Genomic DNA, 23,261 nt, shown 5'->3' with positions numbered 1-23,261 from the left:
TTCATTATTGTTTGGAGTAGTCTCCATCGGGGTGCTTTTGGAGATTTCTAGACCGGTTCCTATTTTTCTCCCTTTCAACCAAATGCCGTTCTTGTGTGCTGTTCATGTCATTTTAGTGTATGGTTAAGCAGTCATTTTTCTGAGTCATAGAGTTGTGTCCCTGGCCAAAAATAACAACGGAGCCGTTGGCCGAGGCGGGGGAATGTTATGGGTACCGGCTGCTTCTAGCAGCGATACCGCTTGTCAGGGAGAGGCCGTACGTAACTACTGTTGCTTTGCCTAGGCTCAGAATACAGTTTGGTTGGATCCCTTGACATGCTACGTCGGAACTGCATCTCGAGTTGCTTTTGATGCCAAATGGCCTTTTATTTATTTCACCCGTTGAGCGTATATGGTCTCACTTGACACTCAAACCTGTGGCCTAACATGCTGCATCGCGGGTGCTTTTTGATGGCTTGAATTCTGTCAAGTAGCAAGATATAGCAGCAGGGTTTTTTAGCAGTTTTGATGGTGATTTTAAGCTGGGCCTGCATTAATGTCATATTGTATGATAAGATACTGTCCTTGTTGACATCCTGGTGTTGTATTTTAAACCCAAGAGAACTGCGGTAGTTCTACTGTGGTGGTGGTGACAAGACATTTTCATGCTGTAGCATAAATTAATAGTGTTTTTGTAGCATTTGCCTTTTGCTTGAAGTAATCGGTGGAAGCTCATGGTTGACTTTCAAAAGGTGTTCACTTAGCATTTTGGAACACTGGTACACCATCACGATAGCTCCTTCTGACACATCCGTACTTTTGATAACACACTAGCACAAAGGACAGCAGTTTTTATTTGTATTTTTATCTACCATTATCTCACCCACCACCTGCCTACTGCTTTTCTAACCTCCACATGCTGATATTAAATATTTAATTTTCCTTTTGTTTAACAACTTGTTTGTGAAATACATAAAAAAGAATAAAAAAAAGTATAAAAAAGAATAATTCTTAATCTCCTTCCTGTCTTGTAATTTTAATCCTGTAATCCCAAAAAATAAGAAAGGACACTAAAAGAGATGTTAAAAAAAAAAAAAAAATCAAACAGTTGGGCGTGTTTAAAGGATCTGAAGTCATTTATTTGGATTCATCTTCACAGCTGTTGCCTCCGGCCGGGTCCCGGCGATATGTTTGGAGACTGCGGTCATCCTCGGCACATCACTCGGCGTGCTGCAACACATGAGGCGGAGCTGTTTATTAGCAACCACATACTGGGGCTTAGGCGCCCGCCACCACGCCCCTGACATCACACGACGAGCCTCGCCGCGTGGAACTCGTTTTAACTCGGGGATTACATCTGGCCCGTGCTAAATTTATCGGGGTATTCTAGTCCTGGAACCCATGGGGCTAATTTTAACCCATAATTCCACCAAAGGTCATGCAGTCCTGCAGGGTGACGCAGCATCACATGCGTTCCAGGGCGGTGATGGCGTGCCGACCTTGCTCGCCGCCTGGTCCCGGGTGCGCACGCGCAGCGTGTTGACCTGCGCCTCGGCCGCGGTGGCCCGCTCCTCCGCGTCGCCCAGGTCGTGCTGGAGCTTCCTAGACTTGACGAGGTTGGCGTTGGCCTGTGCCTCCTTCATGTTGGGAGGGGGGGTCAGAGAGGGAAACAACCATGAATAAGATGAAGTCCGGGAGGGTAGCTGTTCCCACAGTAGAGCAACGTGTCTGTGACGCCCGCTCTGTGAATTGTGAAGCGCTTTGAGGGGCCACAGGATAGGCGTCGTCAGCCCCTTTTTACTGGGGCACGTGCCCCAGTAAAAGTCTCCAGTGCCCCAGTAAAATTCCATTGATCATTATTAAATTCATCTGCAGAAGCGCCGCTCTCGCTATGGAATCGGCAGGATTCATCAAGTGCATCTCCTGCTGCCTCGGGAGTCTTCAGTCGAGCCTGCCTCTTACCAGCCAATCAAAAAACGAAAGGGGCTACATAAAAGCCAATCAGAAAATAGCCCTATTGTATCTGGGTAAGATTTAACGCAACAACCAATGAAAAAAATCAGTTATTTACGGATTCGTCCACGTGACTCTTCTGAAAGTGTGTAAAGTATGACCAAGTGTTTCTTTCTGTTCAATAGTCTAGATAGAACTTTATCAATCCCCTGTAGGAGAAATTTGTTAATAAAACAATAATGGTAAAAAAAATAAGGAATCTCCCACTTCCGGCTTCCATGAAAGAGAACCATACTAATTCACACAATAGCGTTGATGCAAATCTAGCATTAAAGGTTAATTTAAGGAAGTTCTCTCCAGTCACGCTGAAACTAGTTTGCTAGTAGTAGCGCTTTAATTTGCAGTGTAAGAGAATTCTGGGAAATCTGAATGCTGACAAAATTCTCAGAATTCTGACACTGCAATTTATTTGCACGCTACGACTAGTGAACTACTTTAAAAAAAAAAACTCGACACTGCGACCAGGCGACAAATGACTGGTGAGAACCTTCTTAAATGAAGAGTTCAGAGTTTATTAGCCTATTCGATTTCTGAATTAAAATTCTTGTGATGAATAATCTACATTTGTACAGTCGATGTGCAGCACTTTAATTCCCGTCAACTATGTTTTCTAACACCAGCATTTCCACAACTATGCTCATGTTCGTGACTGCTATACAAAACCATTTATAGTGCATCTATTTTTCTGCTGGGTAGTGATAGTCGCCCTAAATGCAGCTTTAATTTGGGCTCTGATTCTGAATAAATGCCGCTGCTGAACTGTGTGAATAAATAAAGGGAACTGAAATCTAAAGAAGACACGTGGTTTTGATGTACCGTGAATTCCAGCTGAAAGTGGAACATTGCTGCCATCAGGGGAAATTAATGTAACCTAGGCATATTGTAAGTAGCTTTCAATTCCTTGTTTTTTTGTTGATCATGTTTCGTTGGAAACCACGGGAGCTGGAAAAAGCCCAGAGTAACTCATCTCCTTTTTTAACGTTACAACAAATTCACAACTTGTTTGACACAAACAATGACAACTTGATTGCTGTTAAAGAATGTTGCCCACATAATTAGCACCAGTTTTCAATACTGAGCGTCTGTAGCCTGTAGTTTTATAGCACACACACACACACACACACACACACACACACACACACACACACACACACACACACACACACACACACACACACACACACACACCATGCGTGCACGCACACCATGCGTGCACGCACACACGCGGAAAATGAATAATGAATGAAAAATTGTCTGTCTTCAAAACTTGAGGAAGTTTTAGACAAAAACTTCCTTAACACAAAAAAGGAAATGATCGATATACAGGGTGTTTTTAACATACTGGATCCAACAATGATCCCAACATTGACACAGATAATTCAGATCATTGCACTCACAATTCCTGTAAACAGTTGTAGTTGTGAGCGATCTTTCAGTGTGTCGAGAAGGCTCCACACCTGGCTTAGGTCAACCATGGGGCAAGGAAGGCTTCACCAACTTTCTCTTTTGTCCATTGAAAAGGAGCAACCATGCAAAGTGAGTCAAAGCCACGTTATTGACCGCTTTGCCACCATGAAGGCGCGGCGATACAGCTTAATAGTGAAAAAATAATCATTTAAAAAGGCTCTATGCAGTAGTGTATGGCCTTATTTAGTTTAATTTAAGAGCTTTGATGGTTCTATAACATTTTCCAGGTTGATTGGTGGCAATGAGCCACCTCACCTTAAGTCAGAAATTCTATTAGTTTTAAACCTTGTTTCTTGCCTTTTTAGTACATGTCGTTCTGGCAAAATTATGCTGTTTCCACACAGCTTCTAAATAAATATAGATGTGTAGACTTCTCCTGATAAAGAGGTGAAGGTCATAAAGAGACTTTTTGTTTATTTGTCAGTTACCTTATTTGTAAATCTTTGAGATGTGTATGTGTTTAAATAAATATAATTGTACGGTACTCATGAATCCATCTTTGCGTCTTTACCTTTACCAGTGCTTTAATATAGCCTACAGTATGACAGTGACAACAATTTTGAAGCTCGTACATACCCTTCTGTATCCATATATTTCATATTGTGCACACGTTAAAAAAAAAAATGTTGGCAGTTGGGGGCCTGTGCCCCAGTAAAACTCTAGGTCTAGCAACGCCCCTGGAAGAGTGCTATATCAATGCAGTCCATTCACCATTTGGAGGGGCTTGAAAAATGGCTTTCATTTTGAACGCCTCCAGTAGTGCCTTCATTTTGTAACTCACTAGCTACCATTGTTTCTACTGATGACCTTGACTACTATTATTCCAACATTCCTTTCACTATTTATTCATTCACAAGACAAGAGACTAGAGTTTGATCGGGGACACTGTAAACCAACTTCAATGCCCTACCTGTCTTGTATATATCTTGGGTAGTGTACAGCTCATTCATAAAAGTGATCAAGGAAATTGTTGTGTAATAGAAGTATATTATCTTGAGGTGGATTTACCGCTTCCTCAGTCTGCCTTTTATAGCTCTTCACTTTGCCCTGCAGCTTGTCTATGAGGTCCTGCAGACGAACCAGGTTCTTCTTGTCCTCCTCGGTCTGGATCCACAGCAGAGGGAAAAACATCATCACACATGGATTCTTGTCCGCAGATCATTTAACCAGTATGTTATCCTATGTTAGATTCCTGGCTGCAGTGAAGTAACTTCGTAGTTTACCTGGTAGCTGAGCTCTTTGATTCTCCTCTCAGACTTGCGGACTTCCTTCTGCAAGTCAGCGCTCTTCTTTTGCTCAGATTCCACTTCCGCCTCAACCTCCTTGACCTATAAGAATCAGGCAATACATGATCAATCAGCTTTATCAGCAGAGCAAATAGAGGTCAAAGTCATAGTGGTGAACAAAGCCCTTACCCTTTTCTCTAGCTTTTGGATCTGCTTCTTGCCCCCCTTGAGGGCGATCTGCTCCGCCTCGTCCAGACGCATCTGAAGGTCCTTGATGGTCTGCTCCAGGTTCTTCTTCATCCTCCCCAGGTGAGAGCTTGTGTCCTGCTCCTTTTTCAGTTCTTCCGCCATCATCGCCGCCTGAAAGATGAACCGGTTCAATATGTTAACATGCAAGGGGAAGATTTACTCAAGTAATAACAGTGGCAAATCATGCCACTAGCCCGATGTTGATTTCGCTCTGCTTCGTAGGGTGCTGCTTACATCAGTGATGGCCTTCTTGGCCTTCTCCTCCGTGTTCTGGCCCTCCTGCATGGCGTCGTCCACCTCCCCAGACAGCAGGGTCAGATCGCTCTCCAGCCTCTTCTTCTGGTTGATCAGCCCGGTGTTCTGGTGGAAACAAGACAGACCAGCTGTTTGTACCCCCCTCAGTCTCTACTAAACTCTTACTGTGAGCCTCTGTGACCCTGTCTCCCCCCCCCCCTCTCTCTCTCCACATCTCCCCGCCTGTCCCTGACGTACCTGGGCGTGCAGGAGGTTGACCCTCTCGCTGCAGTCATGGAGCTCCTGCTCGGCCAGCTTGCGGGCACGTTCGCTCTGCTCCAGCAGGGCCCGCAGCTCCTCCACCTCGGCGGACAGCAGGCCGTTGCGTCGCTCCGTCATGGCCGTCTGCTCCTTCAGCTCCTCGTCCTGGTGGAGGGTCTCGTCCAGCTCAAGTTGGACGTCCTGGAGATCGCATCGCAGACGTGTGATTAATGCTTGTGTTTCAACCGTGCGTGCGTCAGGTTCAAGATATGGACTGCTGATACTTCCTCCCTACTCAAAATACCGTACACTGAGGGATCATAACAGATCATAACCTTGACGTATCTACACCCAGGTTCTGATCCATCCAGGTATCTAGTTTGGCCTCCGAATAACCTCACCTTTATCTGGACCTGCAGGTTCCTCAGCAGTTTCTGGGATTCAGCTGCATGCCTGTTGGCCTGGCTGAGCTGCAGCTCCATCTCGTTCAGGTCTCCCTCCATCTTCTTCTTCAGGCGCAGCGCCTCGTTGCGAGACCTCGTTTCAGCCTCCAGGCTGGCCTGAATGGTCTCCAGAGACCTCTGGTGGTTTCGACTGGATGGTGGGGAAACGGAGGCATAAGGTGATGGACGAATACAAAACTGATAATTGGATAGTGAAACATAAAAGGAAATGTTGCTCAATGGTGTCTAGGAGAATCTTGAATGGGTGTGTGATGAGGAACTGGTCGTGTAACCTCACCGAAGGTTGTCGAGCTCCTCGTCCTTCTCGGCCAGCTTGCGGTCGATATCGGCCTTCAGCTGGTTGAGCTCCAGCTGGATGCGCAGGGTCCTGCTCTCCTCGTGCTCCAGGGTGCCCTTCCAGAGACACAGCCTGATAAGCCTCCTCTGTGCTCAACTTAAAACTAGCAAACTACTGACCAATGGTGAACCAGAAGGGAAGAACACCGTGAGGATCTAATCAGAGGCTTACTTCAGCCTCCCCCAACGCAGCCTGGACCTCTGATTTCTCGATGTCCAGCTCCTTCTTAATCTTCTCCAACTCGTGGATGGTTTTCCCTCCTTGGCAGATTTGATCTGACAGGTCAGTTATTTCCTCTATGGGATGAGATAAAAAACAGTGGTTTGTTAACAGCTGGAAATATTTGTAGCATCGGGACATTGATTGTTATTGTTAAACAAAAGAGTTTGGGCTATTATGGAGATTGGAGATCAAGAATCAATACTTTATGGGCTGTTGATTGGGATCAAAATAATGTGAAGGCTATAGCCTTTAAGTTCAAGTGCTATTATACAGCAGGTGCTACTGATGACCGGCAGGTATTCTCAGGGTAGGCAAGAAAGTGGAGCTATCCAGGTACCCTGGAGGTTCTTGTTCTCCCGCTTCATGGTCTCCAGGTGATCCAGGGCTTCTTCGTAGGAGTTCTTGAGCTTGAAAAGGTCCGTGCTCAGACCGCGGGACTCTTTCTGGGCACCCTCCAGGTCAGCTTGGCACTCCTCATACTTTTGCTTCCACTCCGACAGCACCTGGAAGACGTGACACAAGCAAGCTTTTGTTATAAATTTAAAAGCGTTGTACGAGTAAGAGGAAATATATGTTTCACCCAAAATATGTAATACTCGAGGGAAAGTCAGCCACCTTGTCAAAGTTACGCTGCTTCTTGTCAAGGGCAACGGCTGCAGCATTGGCTCGTTCCACATCAATGGCGAGGTCCTCGATCTCAGACTGCAGCCGGTGCTTGGTCTTCTCCAGAGAGGAGGACTTGGCGTTGGACACCTCCACCATCTCCTCAGCCTCCTGGAGGCGCACCACAAGCTTTTTCCTGACGGAGAAGCAGAACAGAACCACGTCATCGTCCACTCTCCCACACGGTTTGCCCCCATTAGGGCCAAAGGGTAGACCAACGTGGTGCAGACTCACTTGGCCTCCTCCAGTTCCTCGGTCCTCTGGATGGCGTCGGTTTCGTACTTGGTTCTCCACTGGGCCACCTCGCCGTTGCTCTTGGACAGCGCCCTCTGGAGCTCCGCCTTGGCCTCCTGCTCCTCCTCATACTGCTCCCGGAGGAGTTCGCAGTCGTGTATGGAGGACTGGAGCGCGTGGGACAGTGCGTTCTTAGCCTAAAGGGAGATCAATAAGGACAGCAGCGAACGGTTGTTAATGCAGCAAATAGAAGCAAACACATTCCCGGTGAGGGCTCCTCAGAGAGGGGTCAGAGTGGGTCTGGTTGAAGCTCACCTTGTACTCCTCCTCCAGCTGTTTCTTGAGCTCCTCTGTGTTCTGGCTGAAGGAGTTCTTGGTGCGCTGTAGCTGAGTGAGCACAGACTCCTGATCCTCCAGCTTCCTGCCAAGCTCACCTAAACACAGTAAAAACACATGTGTCAAGGAGGGACGGTCTGAAGCTAAATACACACTACTTCTATTTGATTAAGAGTATGCTATGGTACTGCAAGGGCAAGACACAGTATATTATTGGAAGATTTAATTTACGCCTGAAATCTATGCCATGCATTGGATTTATTTCCACCTAGTGCATTATCGGTTGGCAGCCCTCTAGCCCTATAGGACCATAGCGCATGATCTGATGAGTAGCTGGCATCAATATTTGATGGCAATAAAGTGAAGAAGAGCAAAGATAGTGAGGTTTTAGGGGAAATAGATGCAAATGAAAATACAAACTTTATGAGACACAAACGGGTACAAATCCTGAGAGGTCATTGTACAATTTTGAAAGGCCAGGGTGAAGATAATTGAATGAAACCAAGCCACACAATCGCAATTGCATCATATGGGCACCAGATGGCAATGAGGAACATGAGTTCTGATTGAAGACAACTTACCTATTCCTCTGAAATCCTCTCCAGCTACTATACATTGATGTCAACAACTACGAACAAGTTTTACTCACAGAGGGATATGGTATGGACTGTTGGAATAAGTGGAGCCTCAGCTTTCATATAATTTGAAATTTTTATTGTTGTGCATGTGCACAGTTATGACATACATAATTCATAAGCAAAAGCAAACTGATTGTGTTTCAGTTTGTTTATAATTTTGAGTGCATCCAAGCCAGGTTAGGGCTAGCAATTATTTCATAGAAGCATCGAGCATCAACCTGCCTTAACATAGACACAGCTGCTGTGCAGCTACTGCACAGTCCCTTACCACTCTCTGCTTGAGCTCTGGCCCTCTGGCTGATGGAGTTGTTGAGCTGTCTCTGCAGCTCGTCTGCTTTGGCCTTGGCTTCATTCATCTGGTCCTCAAACTGACGGCATGTCTTCTCTGAGGTGATCTGGGGAGGGGAGTGAGAGAGTGAGTATGGACTGAAAAATATAATGGAAGTATAACCCTTGCTTGAATGGGTGTGTTGTGATATGATTATCCCTTATATTATCCCTCATACCATCAGCAATCTTTTGCTGCTTGTGTGAACAAACGACAGAATAACTTTTATATATATTATATACTTTTATAACTGCAAGGGAAATATTTTCTATTCATGCCTCTCTCCTTCTCTCCTTCTCTCCATCTCTCTCTCTCTCTCTCTCTCTCTCTCTCTCTCTCCCCCCTGACTCTCTATCTCTTTCTCTCTCTCCCTCTCTCTATCTCTTCACCCTCTCTATTCCCCTCTCTCTCTCTCTCTCCCCTGACTCTCTATCTCTTTTTCTCTCCCTCTCTCTCACCCCTGACTCACTCACTCTCTCTCTCTCTTTCTCTCTCGCACTCTCTCTCTCCCTCTCCCTCTCCCTCTCCCTCTCTCTCTCTCTCTCTCTCTCTCTCTCTCTCTCTCTCTCTCTCTCTCTCTCTCTCTCTCTCTCTCTCTCTCTCTCTCTCTCTCTCTCTCTCTCTCTCTCTCTCTCTCTCTCTCTCTCTCTCTCTCTCTCTCTCTCTCTCTCCCCTTCCCCTCTCCCTCTCCCTCTCCCTCTCTCTCTCTCTCTCTCTCTCTCTCTCTCTCTCTCTCTCTCTCTCTCTCTCTACCTTGCCCTTGGACAGGTGCTCCACTGTGGCGTGGAGGTCGTCTGCCTCCATCTTGGCCTCGGCCCTCTCCTTCTCCAGCCTCTGCCTGATGCGCTGCAGGCTGTCCACCTGCTCCGCCAGCTCCGCCGTGCCATCCGCGTGCTTCTTGCGCAGCGCGGCCGCCGTGGCCTCGTGGTGCAGCAGCGCCTCCTCCAGGTCCCGCCGCAGCCTCTGGAAGTCGGCCTCGCGCCTCTTGTTCACCTCCACCTGCGCCGAGGTGGCGCCGCCCGCCTCCTCCAGGCGCTCGCTGAGCTCCTCCAGCTCCCGCGCCAGGTCCGCGCGCAGCTTCTCCACCTTGGCCCGGCACGCCCGCTCCTCCTCCAGCTCCTCCTCCAGCACCTCCCCCCGAGCCTGCGGGCGGGGACGGAGGCGGCGAACGTAGATGAGAGGCACTGACGGGGGTGTTGAGGGGTGGGGATGGAGACAAGGGCTGGGACTGAACGTCGGTCAGAAGTGTCACTGCAATACGGTAATGAGTGAGTGAGTGAGTGAGTGGATGTACTTGATCTGTTAAAGGGTTCACAGGGCAAACTGAAGTCAATCTCTGTCATACCTGTTGCTCTTTGATCTTCTTTCGGAGCTGGATGATCGAGGCCAGCTCCTCCTCAAGCTTTGTGCTCATCCCATTAATCTCAAAGTCGTTTCTAATGCACACAGGAAGGAGAGGGGAGTACCCTTCGGTGAAGCAGCAGTTTATTTTAGAAGTGCTTTCCAAAGCCACCCTTCTGTCTCCTGTGATCTTCCTCTTCATGCAGAGTACTCTTACTTCTTCAGCCGCTCTTGGAGCTGCTGCCCGTCGTTCTCCAGGTCCATGACGGACTCCAGGGACAGCTTCAGGTCTCCCTCCAGCTTGCGTTTAAAGCGCTCCAGTTCCATGCGAGACTTCTTCTCCTGTTCCAGGGAGCCCTCCAGCTGTATTGTCGAGACATCCAACCGATGCATCAGATATGAGGGTAACAAAGGTACCAATGAAAGAAACCTCACCGTCATCAAAACGTATTACAGCATCAGCATTCTGCGCGATGGATGCCATGGAAAAGTGTATTACTTATTTATCAACTCGTATTTTATATCTTCTCCTTCCACTTTTGAATCGTCGAACGACGGCTCATATTATCATTTGAATCTGGGCTTGAAAATGTCTCTCACTATGTGATTGTATGTGATTGATCTATTGCTGTGCAATGGAAACCCGTTGGAGGTGACCGGAGTGTGGACTTGAGGTCAGTCGACTCACGTCTTCCACCAGCTGCTCCAGCTGTGCCTTGGTCTTGGTCAGGGAGTTGACCTTGTCCTCCTCGGCCTGCAGGTCCTCCAGGTTCTGCTGCTGGGCCTCCTGCAGGGCCTTCTTCTCCCTGGTCAGCCTCGCGATGGTCTCGTCCAGGACGGCCATCTCCTCCGCGAGGTTCTTCACCTGGGGAACACGCAGTGAGAGGGTTAGGAGACCGCGGAAGCTAGTTGGTTCAGTGTGATCACTATCACTGTTCAGTCCTGTGTACTGTTTTGTCATTCAGCAGACTCCTTGATCCGACGTGACTTTAGTCCAGGTTATTAAGGAGCAGGTAGGCGCTAGGTTATCTCGCTCAAGGGATACAAAGGATGATACCGCAGACATCGGGGTTCAAACCCAGAACCTTTGGGCCTGCTGTGACCCTCCTGCCTGTGATCAATGAAGCCCCTCACCTTGTTCTCCGTGGCGTGCTTCTCCCGCTCCACCTTAGCCAGGGTGAGCTCCAGGTCATCCAGGTCCTTCTTCAGCTCGGCGCCCTCGTCCTCCAGCTGCCTCTTCTTGGCCAGCACGCTGGCGCCCGTCTCCTCCTCCTCCTCCAGCCGCTCCAGCAGCGCCTCCAGCCGCGCCTCCAGCTGGGTCTTGGTCTTGATCAGCAGGTCGCAGCGGTCCTCCGCGTCCGCCAGGTTGTCCTGCTCCTGGACCAATCAGAGGAGGGGGGGGAACTCATGAGAACTGCTTTTGATTGGTGGCTTGATGTTTTGGATTGACTGGGTTAAAAATGTTACAATAATAAATGAACTTTATGGATCCCTGATGTTAAATAGTCAAAGCTGAAAGAACTGGACGGTGATAAATACACAAATATGGGATGGAAAAACATTAAACAGCATTTGATAGGGTACAATACATCCATGTAAACGATACGAGTAGTATAAATGTTGGATGTTCAGTGCAAGTAAGAGTTGTTGAGGGTTTTGCTTTGCGAGGCAGCAGGGGCCAAAAGAAGGCTTGCAAGCCGACCCCATGTCATCAATCTATTGGATTGTTACTCTAAGGGGGCACCTTGGGGGCTCCGGAGGTGAAGAGGTGTCTAAAGGCCTGAGAGAGCTCCTCTTACCGCCTGCAGCTGCAGGGACAGGTCGTTCTTGTCCTGGGTCAGGCTGACCTGCCTCTCCTCCACGTCTCTCCGCTTGACCTCTGATTGGTCCAGGGCCTCTCTGAGCCGGCTCATCTCCTCCTTCAGGGCCGCCAGCTCCTTCTCGCTGGCGGCACTCCTCAGCAGGGGCTTGATCTTGAAGAAGAGCTTCATCCAGGGCCAGTTCTTCACCACGTTGAACGATCGGATGTTCCACTGGATTATCCCCAGGGCATCCCTGGAGGAAGAGGAGGAGGAGGAGGAGGAGGAGGAGGATGGATCATCAGAGCAGAGAAAGCCTTTACAATCGGCGCTGACTTTATTTAGAATGCATGTCTTTACAACGGGGTTTATATACTGGAGATTTACTTTATGTTGTACGCATTCGATTTGATCCTGATTTCTTACCCCTGTGAGTGCTTACAGTGCTTTACAAAAAAACGCCCTCACCTAAGATTCACTTAACCATTGAGGGTGATGTGCAATAGGGTATTGCTAAAACAACAAATAGTATCGAGGAGCTTAACAACCTGACCTTATCTCCTGGGGGTTCAGATGCCCTCAAACATGTGCTCATGTGTTTCTTTGGACGTCAGCCTGATCTTGTCCCTATATCCATGCCACCAAATATGCCTCTTTGGAGATCTTATAGGACACACCCAGTGCTGCCAGGCTCATAGTTCATCATAAGGTCCCATCGTCGGGCTACCAGTGGGACCTATTGGTGTATGGAAACCACAGTGGGTCGGCCACGCCAGCACTACCAGTGTGTGTGCATGTACAAGTACACGAAGGGGACGGAGCAGCCCGCATGGCGTAGAGGTGGTCCGGGGGAGTCTAAATTTGGGTTGGGACACGGGGCGGGGGGTTGGGGGGGGGGGGTCATGTCAGAATCGCATGGCGTTTCTGACATGACCAGGGGTCGACGGGGCCTCTCCAAAGGTGAGCGCCTCAGTGTTTATTTGGGACCCGAGCGCCACCTGTCAGGCCGCCCCGGGGTCTAATCCTTTGTTGCGCGCCATACATCCCACCAATGCGCTCCCTCTGAGGCGCAGGCGCCAGGACAAAGGGGCCAGGGCGGCCGCCGCCACATATTTTTAGGCCGCCGGCAGCTGCCGCCTCCTGACACATGTCGGCACCTGGCTCTGAGGACACCGCCGGCATTGTTTTTGCCCGGTGGGCGAGCGATGGGAGAGAGGTGAGGGTGAGGGGGGGGGACGGGGACGGGGACGGGGACAAGGCACCGCCGGCCTTACGACCAAAGGGGCCACACGCATGCCACGGCGGAACCATAAAAGGCCGAGCGCACGCCACACACACTCCGACAACACGGCCCCTCGCATGCCGCGCATTCCGCTGCCGGGGGAGGGAAGGTGTGTGCTGTGTGACGGGCGGCCGATCGTGTTGCTATTGAACCTGTCGCGAGACAGCCACCAGGGCAGTTCATTTGCATTGCTGGCGTGTTTCTGCTCCTCCCCCCCCCCCCGAGCCGTATGGGATCTATGGCGATCCCATGCGGCAGGGGATTACCGAGCAGGCCACCCCCCCCCCCCCCCCCCCCCCGCCGTCGGGTTTACAACCGGGGCGGGTGGGTGTCGTACAATGTATCAGATGCGGTCTGATGGACGCTTTGATCCGCAGCGCGTGTGTGTGAGTCCCACAGGGGGGCGGTCGCAGCGGGGAACAGAACACCGGAGGCTCAGTGTTCAAAGCCCTGATCCACCATTTTAGACGCCCGCCTTAATAAGAGTGTGTTCCCTCACCTCTTCTCGATCATCCTCAGCAGCTCCGTCATCATGACCCTGCGGCGGCTGGCGGCCTGCAGCAGTGTGAGGACCTTGGCCAGACGCTCGTCCCTCAGCTCCTCCAGGACGCCCAGCAGCCCGGCCTTGAAGAACACCTGGAGGGGGACACGGGAGGGACGCCCCAGATCAGTGAGCGGACAGGGTGTCAGACCATGATACGGTTGTGGGTTCACATGATCCATTGTCCGCGGTTTAGCTGTAAAGCACAGGTCTTCAGCAGGATGGTGACTCTTGACCTGATCCTTTACCTGAATTTAATATATTATTTATTGATTTAATATAATTCACTGTAAGGTGCTTAGGGTAAAGGCCTCTGCTGGATGGAATAAGCAGTATAGCAATCAGATAAAGCTTTGAATGACTTTTGAATGACATGGGTCCTCTCGGCACATGATTATATCCAGACAGTGTTCAAAGTGCCTGAATGAGCCTATCTATTTATTGGTTAACATTTTCAACGGCGGGTGACCCCTTACTCAGCGAGAAAGAGAGGCTTGACATTGTTGTTTTGGACTGTAAAATAATATCAAAAGCTACAAATACACTTTGGACTCCCTTCAAGACTCATTGGAACACACCCTGTTCCCTCTAATTATACGACGTTATACTAAGTGAAGTACGCATGTGAAAATGTTGCCTTTAGCCATCACATGGCTCAGAGGTCACTTTTATTTACAGCTCGGGTATTTCAGGTATGCAGGAATCTGTTTATATTTAGGCTCAAAAAATCGACCAACTTAACCTTTAACCAATGTGGCGATGAAGTAAGCCCGAGGGTCAAGGTCATGTGGGAGAGTTAAAAATGAAGTTTGGCGTTTAAAACAAGGTCTTCCTCATTCACCAGTCAATAGGCCTCCTTAATTAGCCCGGATCCATTTCAAACCGTTATTGAGCAGGTACCTGCCGTAATACCACCCAGGGGAGCTGAATCACGATGCCACCCGCTGTATCAAACGAACGTCGAGGCTACATACCTTGGTGTGGCCAAATCTATACTGGTGGTGGTCCACATCCAAGCTGGCCAGGAGCTTCTCGGAGGCTTTCCTGCTGTCCACAAACTTGTCATCTGGGATGGCGTGTGGGTTCAGGATGCGGTATCTGTTGCGTGAAACGGAGAACGTCCATCACATGACGCGACTGAAGGCGTCACTGCGTTCACACAACACGAGGAGGTGCTGGTAGGGTCAGACCAGAGGACGTGGGGGTGCGGGGGGCCCGTCTCACCGTTGTTTGAAGTCAGCGTAGATGATGCGGTTGGGGAAGCCCTTCCTGCAGATCCTGATGCCCTCCAGGACGCCGTTGCAGCGCAACTGGTGCAGGACCAGGAAGGAGTCCATGATCCCTGCAGGAACAGGGTCTCTCACATCAGCCCTACGCCAGCTAGGTTTACTGTTAACACAGTTCTTTGGCTCTCTGTTCTAATTGGTTCATTGGTTGGCGGGTGTATTCGAATAGGTCCTGGTGGTGCTGACTATGCTGGTTATTGTCCATAACTTTGTCAACTAGTTCAAAAGGTGCAGTACCGCAACCCCCATAGCCTGCTGTGAACTGAAACCTGCAGTAGTGATGGGAGTCGTACCTGGAGTCTTGGACTCGTTGGGGATGATGCAACGCACAAAGTGGGGCTGGGTGCTGCGGAGGTTGGTCATCAGCTTGTTCAGGTTCTCCTGTGGACCGACAACGCAACGACACCAATGAGAAATGAACAGATCATTCATCCACCGGTCACCTGACTATGACTCACCAACACAACATTGTAACACACCGACATAACCTTGTCCTATCACTCTCTCTTAACATGAGATGTGATGCCGTTGTCCAGACACTGTGTTTACCTCACACGGTTGCCATGGTGTAGATGGAGAGGGGAGCCAGCACAGACTTAAAGTGATGTTCATGTGATCAATGCCCTAAACATCACTGCAAGTCTTAACTGCCTCCCTCCGAGATGGTTGGTAGGGACCGTAGGAATTACCATCCCCCTTACAGTATAATACATCCATCCACATTCATAGATCTACTTTTCCCATACTATGTTAGATACTTGATGATGGTGTACTTAGTCATAGGTATACAGTAGTGGTAATTAAAGTAGGATTCAATATATTTGCATGTATTACCTTGTGAAGCTGGGAGACCGTCTGGAAAGACGCCCCCTTCTTCCTCTTCTCTTTCACTCCTGGCTTGGGATCCACTGCAACTGAACATCCAACAGATGAAGTGAGGTGCATGGACTAAAACAATCATCTTACTATTTTTGTGATGCAAAGCCCAGAGTGTTTCTGACTTTCCCTGTACCTGAGTCTGAGCCGATGAAGGTCTCATACAGACTGGCCAGCAGCTTGTTGGAGGACTTCTGGAAGCAGAGGACCACCGTCTCGTTCAGAGGGTCCTTGTTTTTCTCCAGCCAGCCCATGATGTTATACGGTACCTGCGTAGCCACACGTGGAGCTCCGTTAGTCTCACCATGACAACCGTCTTGGTTGTTATGAATGAAGTGGACGTGTGTGCGGGGCCACACTCACCTGCCCGGCATAGTGCATCAGCTCAAAGTGGGACTCGTATTTGCGCTTCTTGTCCAGCCGAGGCTTCTGGAAGTTGGGCGACTTGCCGATGTGATTGTCGTACATCTTGGCCTTGAAGCTGCTTTCGGTGGCCTTGGGGAACATGCACTCCTCTTCCATGATGGACATGATGCCCAGTGGCTGAACACAACAAATAAACCCCAAAAAAATGTAATATTTCAAAGAGTGACTGGTGACCGCAGACGAGCCAAGCGGCCAGGTTGTAAAGCCTGTCGACTGAGAGTAACGATGCATTTTAGTACTTTTTCGATTAGGTCGATGCAAGCCTGCAGGTCGAGGCCAAAGTCGATGAAGGTCCATTCAATGCCTTCTCGCTTGTACTCCTCCTGCTCCAGGACGAACATGTGGTGGTTGAAAAACTGTTGCAGTTTCTCATTGGTGAAGTTGATGCACAGCTGCTCAAAGCTGTTCAGCTGTGACAGGGGAAAGAAATAGGAGTTCAGGGCAAGCCATAGGAAATGACAAAGGACTGAAAACAAGGACACCAACGAGGCCTGTTGTCTCGTCAGAATACTACAATTCACCAAACAAAAGAGGAAAAACGGGGCGCCAACAGAAAACTGAATGCTGAAGATGTGTTTTTGTGCCAGAACTACCCTCCATTTTCTCCTATGCGGTACATTATTAGGAAATCAAGTCAATTGTAAAGACACATTTAAGTATAAAAAGCGACTTACATCGAAGATTTCGAAGCCAGCGATGTCCAGCACTCCGATGAAGTACTGGCGTGGCAGAGAGGTGTAGAGGGTTCGGTTGATGCGGCCCACCAGCCATTTGAACATTCGGTCGTACGTGGCTTTGGCCAGAGCGCCAACGGAGTAGTTCACCTACAACACCCACCCACCCACCCACCCACCCACCCACCCACCCACCCACACACACACACACACACACACACACACACACACACACACACACACACACACACACACACACACACACAGACACGTGTGTGCACACGAAGGACATGGCCGTTATTCACATGGATGGCCTCTGTTGCCTGGTAACCACATACAAGAGTGTTTGTGGGAGAGGTGAGTGAGGTAACGCTGTTGGGGTTTTAAGGAGCGAGGCCATTGTCACGGGGCGATTATCGCGGGGTGGAGAGACGGAAGCTCTGCAAATGCCAACTGATTCCTTTGTCTGCATCAAATTGAAATCCCTCATCTGCACGGCGAATGTGTCAATGGGAATAGTTCATGGGTTTGCTGCATTGTTTGTATTGAGGCCTTTTATCTTTGCTTTACTTCACGTTTAATTTGTTTTCCATGTTAAAACAGAATGGACAACGGAATTATTCAAACAATGTCATCACTTCAGACAGCCCGTATGATATATAATTAGTGTCTCATTGTTCTGAATAACACTGACACACAAGCCCTCTAAATATTTCGTACTTTAAACTATGCAATGGTTATAACACAAATATATGAACAGTTTAAATTCTAATTTAATTTAGTAATCATAAGGTGTGAGGGTATCCTTCTGTATCTCCATAAAGAGAATCCATTGTCTTTGGGATAATAAGTACAACACTACAGAGGGTAAGACGGGTTAGCGAGCAAGTATAAGTATATTCAGCTCTGTTCTGTCGCCCCACCTGTTCAACGTTCTGCCCCTTCACCACGTACTCGTGGCCCACTTTCACCCTGGGGTGCAGCAGCCCCTTGAGGAGATCCGCTGAGCTAACGCCCATCAGGTAGGAGGCCTTGTCGGCGACTGGGGGAAACAAAACGAGTAGGTCAGCTCACTTTAACTTCCAAGGGTTACTGACAATCTCAATTCTATCTTTGAATTGTCATCATGCCAAGCGGCTTTCTGTGATTACGGCCCAAGTTATTATGGAGCAGAGAGAAGGTTAGGGGCTCTTGCTCTGGTATCCTTACAGCTAGGTAGTGGACGTTAATGGATCGAACCCAGTTCCTTTCAGCCGAGAGCCACATACCCTGTCCACTAAGCTATCCTATCCACGGCCGACGGTGCTTACTCTCAGTGCCATCTGCTTCGGCCTGCTCCTCACGCTGCTTCTGTTTGAACTTCATGTTGCCAAAGTGCATGATGGCGCCCACTATCTTGTAGCAGCCGTACTTCTCCTCGGGCAGGAAGCCCAGGATGTCCATGGCGTGCTGCAGGGGAGAGAGTGACAGGAAGGGAGGCCGGGACCTGAGATCAGCGCTCTGCCGCTGAACCACCCGCCTCACCTTTGGTTATCTCCTCTTTCTTTTAACAATAAAGCGAGGGAAGAAGGTAGAGCCTTACGTCGGTGCCCATCAGCTCCTGCCCATCGTCCATGCTCTCTACGGTGGTCACTCCCTGGGAGCAGAAGTGGTAGTCGTAGGGGTTGGTCGAGACCAGCAGCATGTCTGTGTGGAGGACCGCCACAACGGTTCTAGTTTTAGTTTCCAAGGCGACTGCATGTCATGGTGTCCGTGGCGGTTGGAATCAGGCCAAACTCACCGAGAAGTTCGGGTTTCCTCTGAGACATGATCTGGTAGTAGATGTGGAAGCTGCGCTCGCCCGGCTGCTGGAATATCACTCTGGATTTTTCCAGAAGATCTGTGGTGTGATAGACAAGAGGATTGTGTGCGTCAGGATGCGTGGAGAAGAGCACGACAAACCGTGTGAAAACTTTGTTATTCACACGTTATTACAAAGTATTAACGTGTGATGAAGAAAAAACTAAAGTATTTTCTTCAAGTATAATTATTTACAATTTCAAACACAAATTATATTAACTCACATATGTCGATGTCAGAGGAGGCCAGTTTGCCAGTTTGTCCGAAGTGGATCCTGATAAACTTGCCCTGTGTGAAGCAATGCAGATTATAGATTAATTGTAATGATCAGATCATATGTGTAAAGCTATATTATGTTATATACATGCATAAAAGTAGGACACTTTATTTTAAGAAGGGTGTATTTTGCTCTGCTATATTATGTTTCAGCTGCATTTTGGAAAGTTTTCAGGGCAATTTTACAAATGTTAGGGAAAACCTTAGTTTGCCTCACTGACCAAAAGCCCCATTATTCAGATTTAAAGGAAGATTATACAAATGTGTACTTATATGTATAAATATCCAGAAGGTGTACTCACAAAGCGGGACGAGTTGTCGTTGCGCAGAGTCTTGGCGTTGCCGAAGGCCTCCATGGCCGGGTTGGCCTCAATGATCTGGTCCTCCAGTGTGCCCTGGGTTCAAACAAACACACACATGTTATTACACGTGGCAGGAATCACCTCTAATACATGGTTCATGTCGTAGGCTAAAGTGTTGACGTTAAAGGTTTATTCACATTGAATATTCAACTCACCCCTGCTTTGGTGGCGTGGCTCAGCTAAGAGGAAAAATACAGTAAAACAATTATTTTCTGCTTGAATTGCATTGTGTATATAATATATAATATATTATATATTATATATTATAATAGTGAAAATTCCAATAAAAATACATTTAAATTAGCTTAGCACCAACAGCCCTATAACTTAGCTTACCACCTAATTTAATACCATGAACGGATCCTTTTTGGTATAAAAATTAAAAAATACCAAAAGTACATACATTTCATTATATATGAAAGGTAAAAAGGGACAGGAAAAATCAGGCAGAAAAATAGAGGGGAACAAAGAAAAAATCAAAACTCAAAAATGTGAAGATGGAAAATTCTGGGAGGTCATTGTTAAGGAGGGTCGAGAACAGCAGAGCGATGAAGGAGAAGATGAAGGGAGGGTGAATAAATCAACCGTTGGGATGGAGGAGCTCCATGAGGACTATGCGGGGGTAATGAGCGGCGACCAACCGCCATTTTGTCATTCCATGATGAAAAGGTACGGGCAAAGATTCAAAGGGAATTCACGCAGGGGGTTCCTGGGACCAAAGAGAGGGAGAACACCATTTAAAAAACGTTGGCGAAAAGCAGCCAGAGGAAGGGGTTGGGGCGGGGTGGGTAACACAGGAAGTGCCTCCAGGGCCTTACTCCTTTCTTAGCCGGCCCATCGCCCAGCGCGGCCACATTGGCAAAATACTGAATGACACGTTTCGTGTTGACAGTTTTGCCAGCACCAGATTCTCCGCTATAGTTCAGTGTAAAAAAATAGCATTAAAAGCGTGGATACGTTATAACGTTGCCAAGTGTAAAACCGGAGCTTTACACTGTCTCTCTTTACAAGACAAAAAGGAAGAAGAAGAAAAAGAAAAAATGAGTAGACACCGGATTCATGTTTTAAAAAAAAAAAACAGACATCAGAACGTGTCGAGTCGTTACTGCGTTGTGAACTTACGTGATGAGCATGGATTGATTCTCCCGATCTGAAAAAAGAATTAAACACATGGTTTTATTTGTGTGCATGTGATCGTCTGTGTGTGTATGTGTGTTAGGGTTTTTACTCTGCATCCGTGTCCAGATTTTTGTTTTATTTGGAGTTACTGAATATTGGTCATGCGATATAGAATAAATAAGGGTTTTCCCCTCTTTTGGTAAAATGAGCCTGGGAAAAAATCCAAAAGGCCCCCGAAAACTTTTACAAGGGGTGCAAAAATTCAAATGTTAAAAAGCATTCCAACCCTAATGTGAGTGTGTAACTGTGCGTGCACTCACTGCGCAGCATGTCGTTGTGGGCGTTACCGGCGATGGCGTAGATGTGGGGCGGGGCCTCAGAGCGGCGTTTGCCCTTGTAGGCGGCCACCGCCAGCGGCGTGTAGACCGGCAGCCACTTGTACGGGTTCACTGTCACGCAGAAGAGCCCCGAGTAGGTCTGGAGGAACACAAGTCACACTTTAAAACCCTGCGCAGTGAGTTTAAGACACCCTGCAACTGTTTCATTAAAAAATTACCAAAGAGTTGCCCAAGTAAGGCTATCAGAAAAAAAACCTCAAAATAAAGTGTTGAGATATACTATTAGACTATTGCTAGTTAGACTATGTTGCAAGTGTTTTTTTACTTATAATATCTCATATAGGCTATATTCTCACATATCACCTATATTTGACCTCATATTCTCTATTTCTATTATTTTGAGAAGAGCAATTGTGACCAAATCGAATATCTAAGGATTAATTCAGCATTGTGAATTTGAATGAATTTGGACGTTAATCCATGTTGGGCGGAGCAGGAGTCTTAGGTACTGACGTAGATCATCCAGGAGGCGTAGCGGCGGCGCAGGTTGAAGAGGACCGAAGCCTCGTTGAGGTTGGTCAGCATGGCCATGTCCTCCATCATGTCGTACTTAGGAGGGTTCATCTGCTGGATGTCCCCGTCTCTCACTGACAGGGTCTGGAGGAGCGGGTTTAACGTAGTTTCAGATACTGTGCTTTTTCATATCGTATCCAGTCAATTAAAGAAAATAAGATGTGTGTCATTGAGTTTTAAATGATATGATCATTCGTTTACATTTTTTTGAATTCAACAAATAATTATGAACACCTTAAATTAAATTAAACAAATAACGAGGAAAAAATAATCAATTTGGGAGGTAGAAAGTTCTTCTTACCCTGCCGTCCTTGGTCTCGACGATGAGCTTGTCGCCGTCCAGTCCTTTGATCTCCGCCTCGACGTAGGCCTCCTTCTCATCCGGGATCCATGCGCGCTTCTTACCTAACGGCGCATTGGACGTGTTAGTACATTATGAAACTTCAGGCTATATCCCCCACAAACGATTGGTTCGGAGATGATCTACTCTGTGAACAATTGTAAGAATCAGATGAAAGTGATTCATTGCAATACAACAAATAGTCTAATAAATTATCCACAAACCACATACACAAACATGCAAACACACACCGTAAAGTTCACAGAGCAGTTTGAATATTCAATGATTACCGTCAAAAGCTATGCCCTGCGCAGCCATCAACTCTAAATCCGTTTTACGCAAAAACGGTCCAGCCTCCCCAAACATGTTGGTGTCAAAGCGAGACATGGTGGTCTCCAATGGGACAGTTAGCTTCAGGAACTCCTTTGGTAAGAGAATAGACATTTGCGTTAGATCACATTTTGCGTAATGTGTTAATGTCTTCTTCTGCTTCTCCAGTAAAAGGAAAATTTAGTTCAGCAGCAGGCATGATTGAAATAAAGCCTAGAGGGGCTCACTAAATAGTCTACAGTACTTTTGATATTTAAATCCACTGTTTCCAGGGAGAAATAGATTGCATTAAATGGCACCAGTGGGCAGAGTTCGACTGCAAATAAAAAATGGACCTCGTAAAAACAGCTGACATGTCACCCAACACGCGCGCAATGCGTACAGCGCGACCTAAAACACAAATCCAAAGTTGAGAACTGACCTCGGGGCGCCCACAACGAAATAAACAACTAAGTGAGGCGTGCTCCCTATTTATTGTGTTCGTCAAGGTCAAGATCAGTGGAAAAGTGTCTCTCATTAGCATATGCCACCTCCTCCAACGCCTATTGGTGGTGACCGCGTGTCTCAATTGACACAAAAGGAAAGCTACGTTTTTATCATTGCGCTAAACCCATGCCGGCTATTTTTACAGCCCTGTTATTTATGCACTACACACACCGCGAGGGAGGGCTCCACACAAGCATCCATGAATGAGCGTTTTTTAAATTCTGTCTTTTGTTGAGCACTTATCAGTGAACATGAGTAATTTGTCTATTTTATTGAATGAAAACATTGAAAATCTAGGACTTAAATACCAGTATTGTTTCATAATATAGACAATAATAATTAATAGAAAACTCACTAATAAGTTTAAACTGAAGTACAGAGTGACGTGTAATGGATGGTATTTATAAGAGCCCTATCTATTTCGAAGTAACGACTGTGACTTTGACTGGCAGGGATCTGATGAGTAAGTGTTTGGTGTCTTGTCTTCTTGATGTGTCAACAGGGAACTTTGCTATTGTGTGTGGCCACAGAGGATGCAACTCAAGAAGCGATTATTTCAGGGGCCGTGCATGTATTAAACATGCTCCTATAAATAAATCCCATAATATTTATAGAGAGAAACGTCTCGCAATAGAAAATGGCCGACTGCACTCCGTCCACAAGATAGGGTACGGCCACGCAGCTCATTCTGGGTTCTTCGTCAATCCATCGATTTAAGACAT

General features: G+C 47.6%; 1 protein-coding gene across 2 annotated transcripts; it reads right to left on the bottom strand.

Moving 5' to 3' along the window:
• Positions 1–1,096: 1,096 nt before the first annotated feature.
• Positions 1,097–22,501, bottom strand: myh7ba (myosin, heavy chain 7B, cardiac muscle, beta a). Of its 2 annotated transcripts, XM_060068710.1 has the most exons (44): positions 22,475–22,501; positions 22,014–22,146; positions 21,685–21,788; positions 21,324–21,467; positions 20,793–20,949; positions 20,476–20,503; positions 20,172–20,268; positions 19,509–19,532; positions 19,294–19,386; positions 18,940–19,003; positions 18,657–18,755; positions 18,459–18,562; positions 18,187–18,325; positions 17,800–17,918; positions 16,877–17,026; positions 16,442–16,612; positions 16,140–16,319; positions 15,913–16,045; positions 15,735–15,814; positions 15,194–15,281; positions 14,839–14,956; positions 14,589–14,712; positions 13,573–13,709; positions 11,792–12,047; positions 11,127–11,369; positions 10,681–10,857; positions 10,210–10,355; positions 9,997–10,087; positions 9,405–9,794; positions 8,592–8,718; positions 7,665–7,783; positions 7,350–7,546; positions 7,068–7,251; positions 6,790–6,955; positions 6,402–6,526; positions 6,171–6,286; positions 5,831–6,023; positions 5,427–5,630; positions 5,169–5,294; positions 4,875–5,045; positions 4,683–4,787; positions 4,468–4,563; positions 1,479–1,616; positions 1,097–1,209 (listed from the first exon to the last, which is right to left on the bottom strand). In XM_060068710.1, the coding sequence occupies exons 2-44, from the start codon at positions 22,108–22,110 to the stop codon at positions 1,198–1,200; spliced, it is 5,832 nt and encodes a 1,943-aa protein (XP_059924693.1). In that variant the 5' UTR covers positions 22,111–22,146; positions 22,475–22,501; the 3' UTR covers positions 1,097–1,197. The 2 variants fall into 2 exon arrangements, with proteins under 2 accessions (XP_059924693.1, XP_059924694.1); XM_060068711.1 differs by lacking the exons at positions 20,172–20,268; positions 21,324–21,467; positions 21,685–21,788; positions 22,014–22,146; positions 22,475–22,501 and having other exon boundaries at positions 20,793–20,877.
• Positions 22,502–23,261: the final 760 nt, after the last annotated feature.

This window comes from Gadus macrocephalus, chromosome 13 (assembly GCF_031168955.1).
Source record: "Gadus macrocephalus chromosome 13, ASM3116895v1".
Lineage (NCBI taxonomy): Eukaryota > Metazoa > Chordata > Actinopteri > Gadiformes > Gadidae > Gadus > Gadus macrocephalus.
The sequence above is the reverse complement of the archived record's forward strand: the minus strand, read 5'-3'. Positions and strand labels throughout refer to the sequence as shown.

What these genes read in the sequence shown, in the direction of transcription:
- myh7ba (XM_060068710.1), bottom strand. Translation starts at nt 22,110, where the DNA reads ATGTCTCGCTTTGACACCAACATGTTTGGGGAGGCTGGACCGTTTTTG. An exon ending in CCACAACGACATGCTGCGCA is followed by an intron (nt 20,504 to 20,792) that starts GTGAGTGCACGC and finishes TTCTTTTTTCAG; the next exon opens with ATCGGGAGAATCAATCCATG. An exon ending in TACGCTGACTTCAAACAACG is followed by an intron (nt 14,713 to 14,838) that starts GTGAGACGGGCC and finishes TTCACGCAACAG; the next exon opens with ATACCGCATCCTGAACCCAC.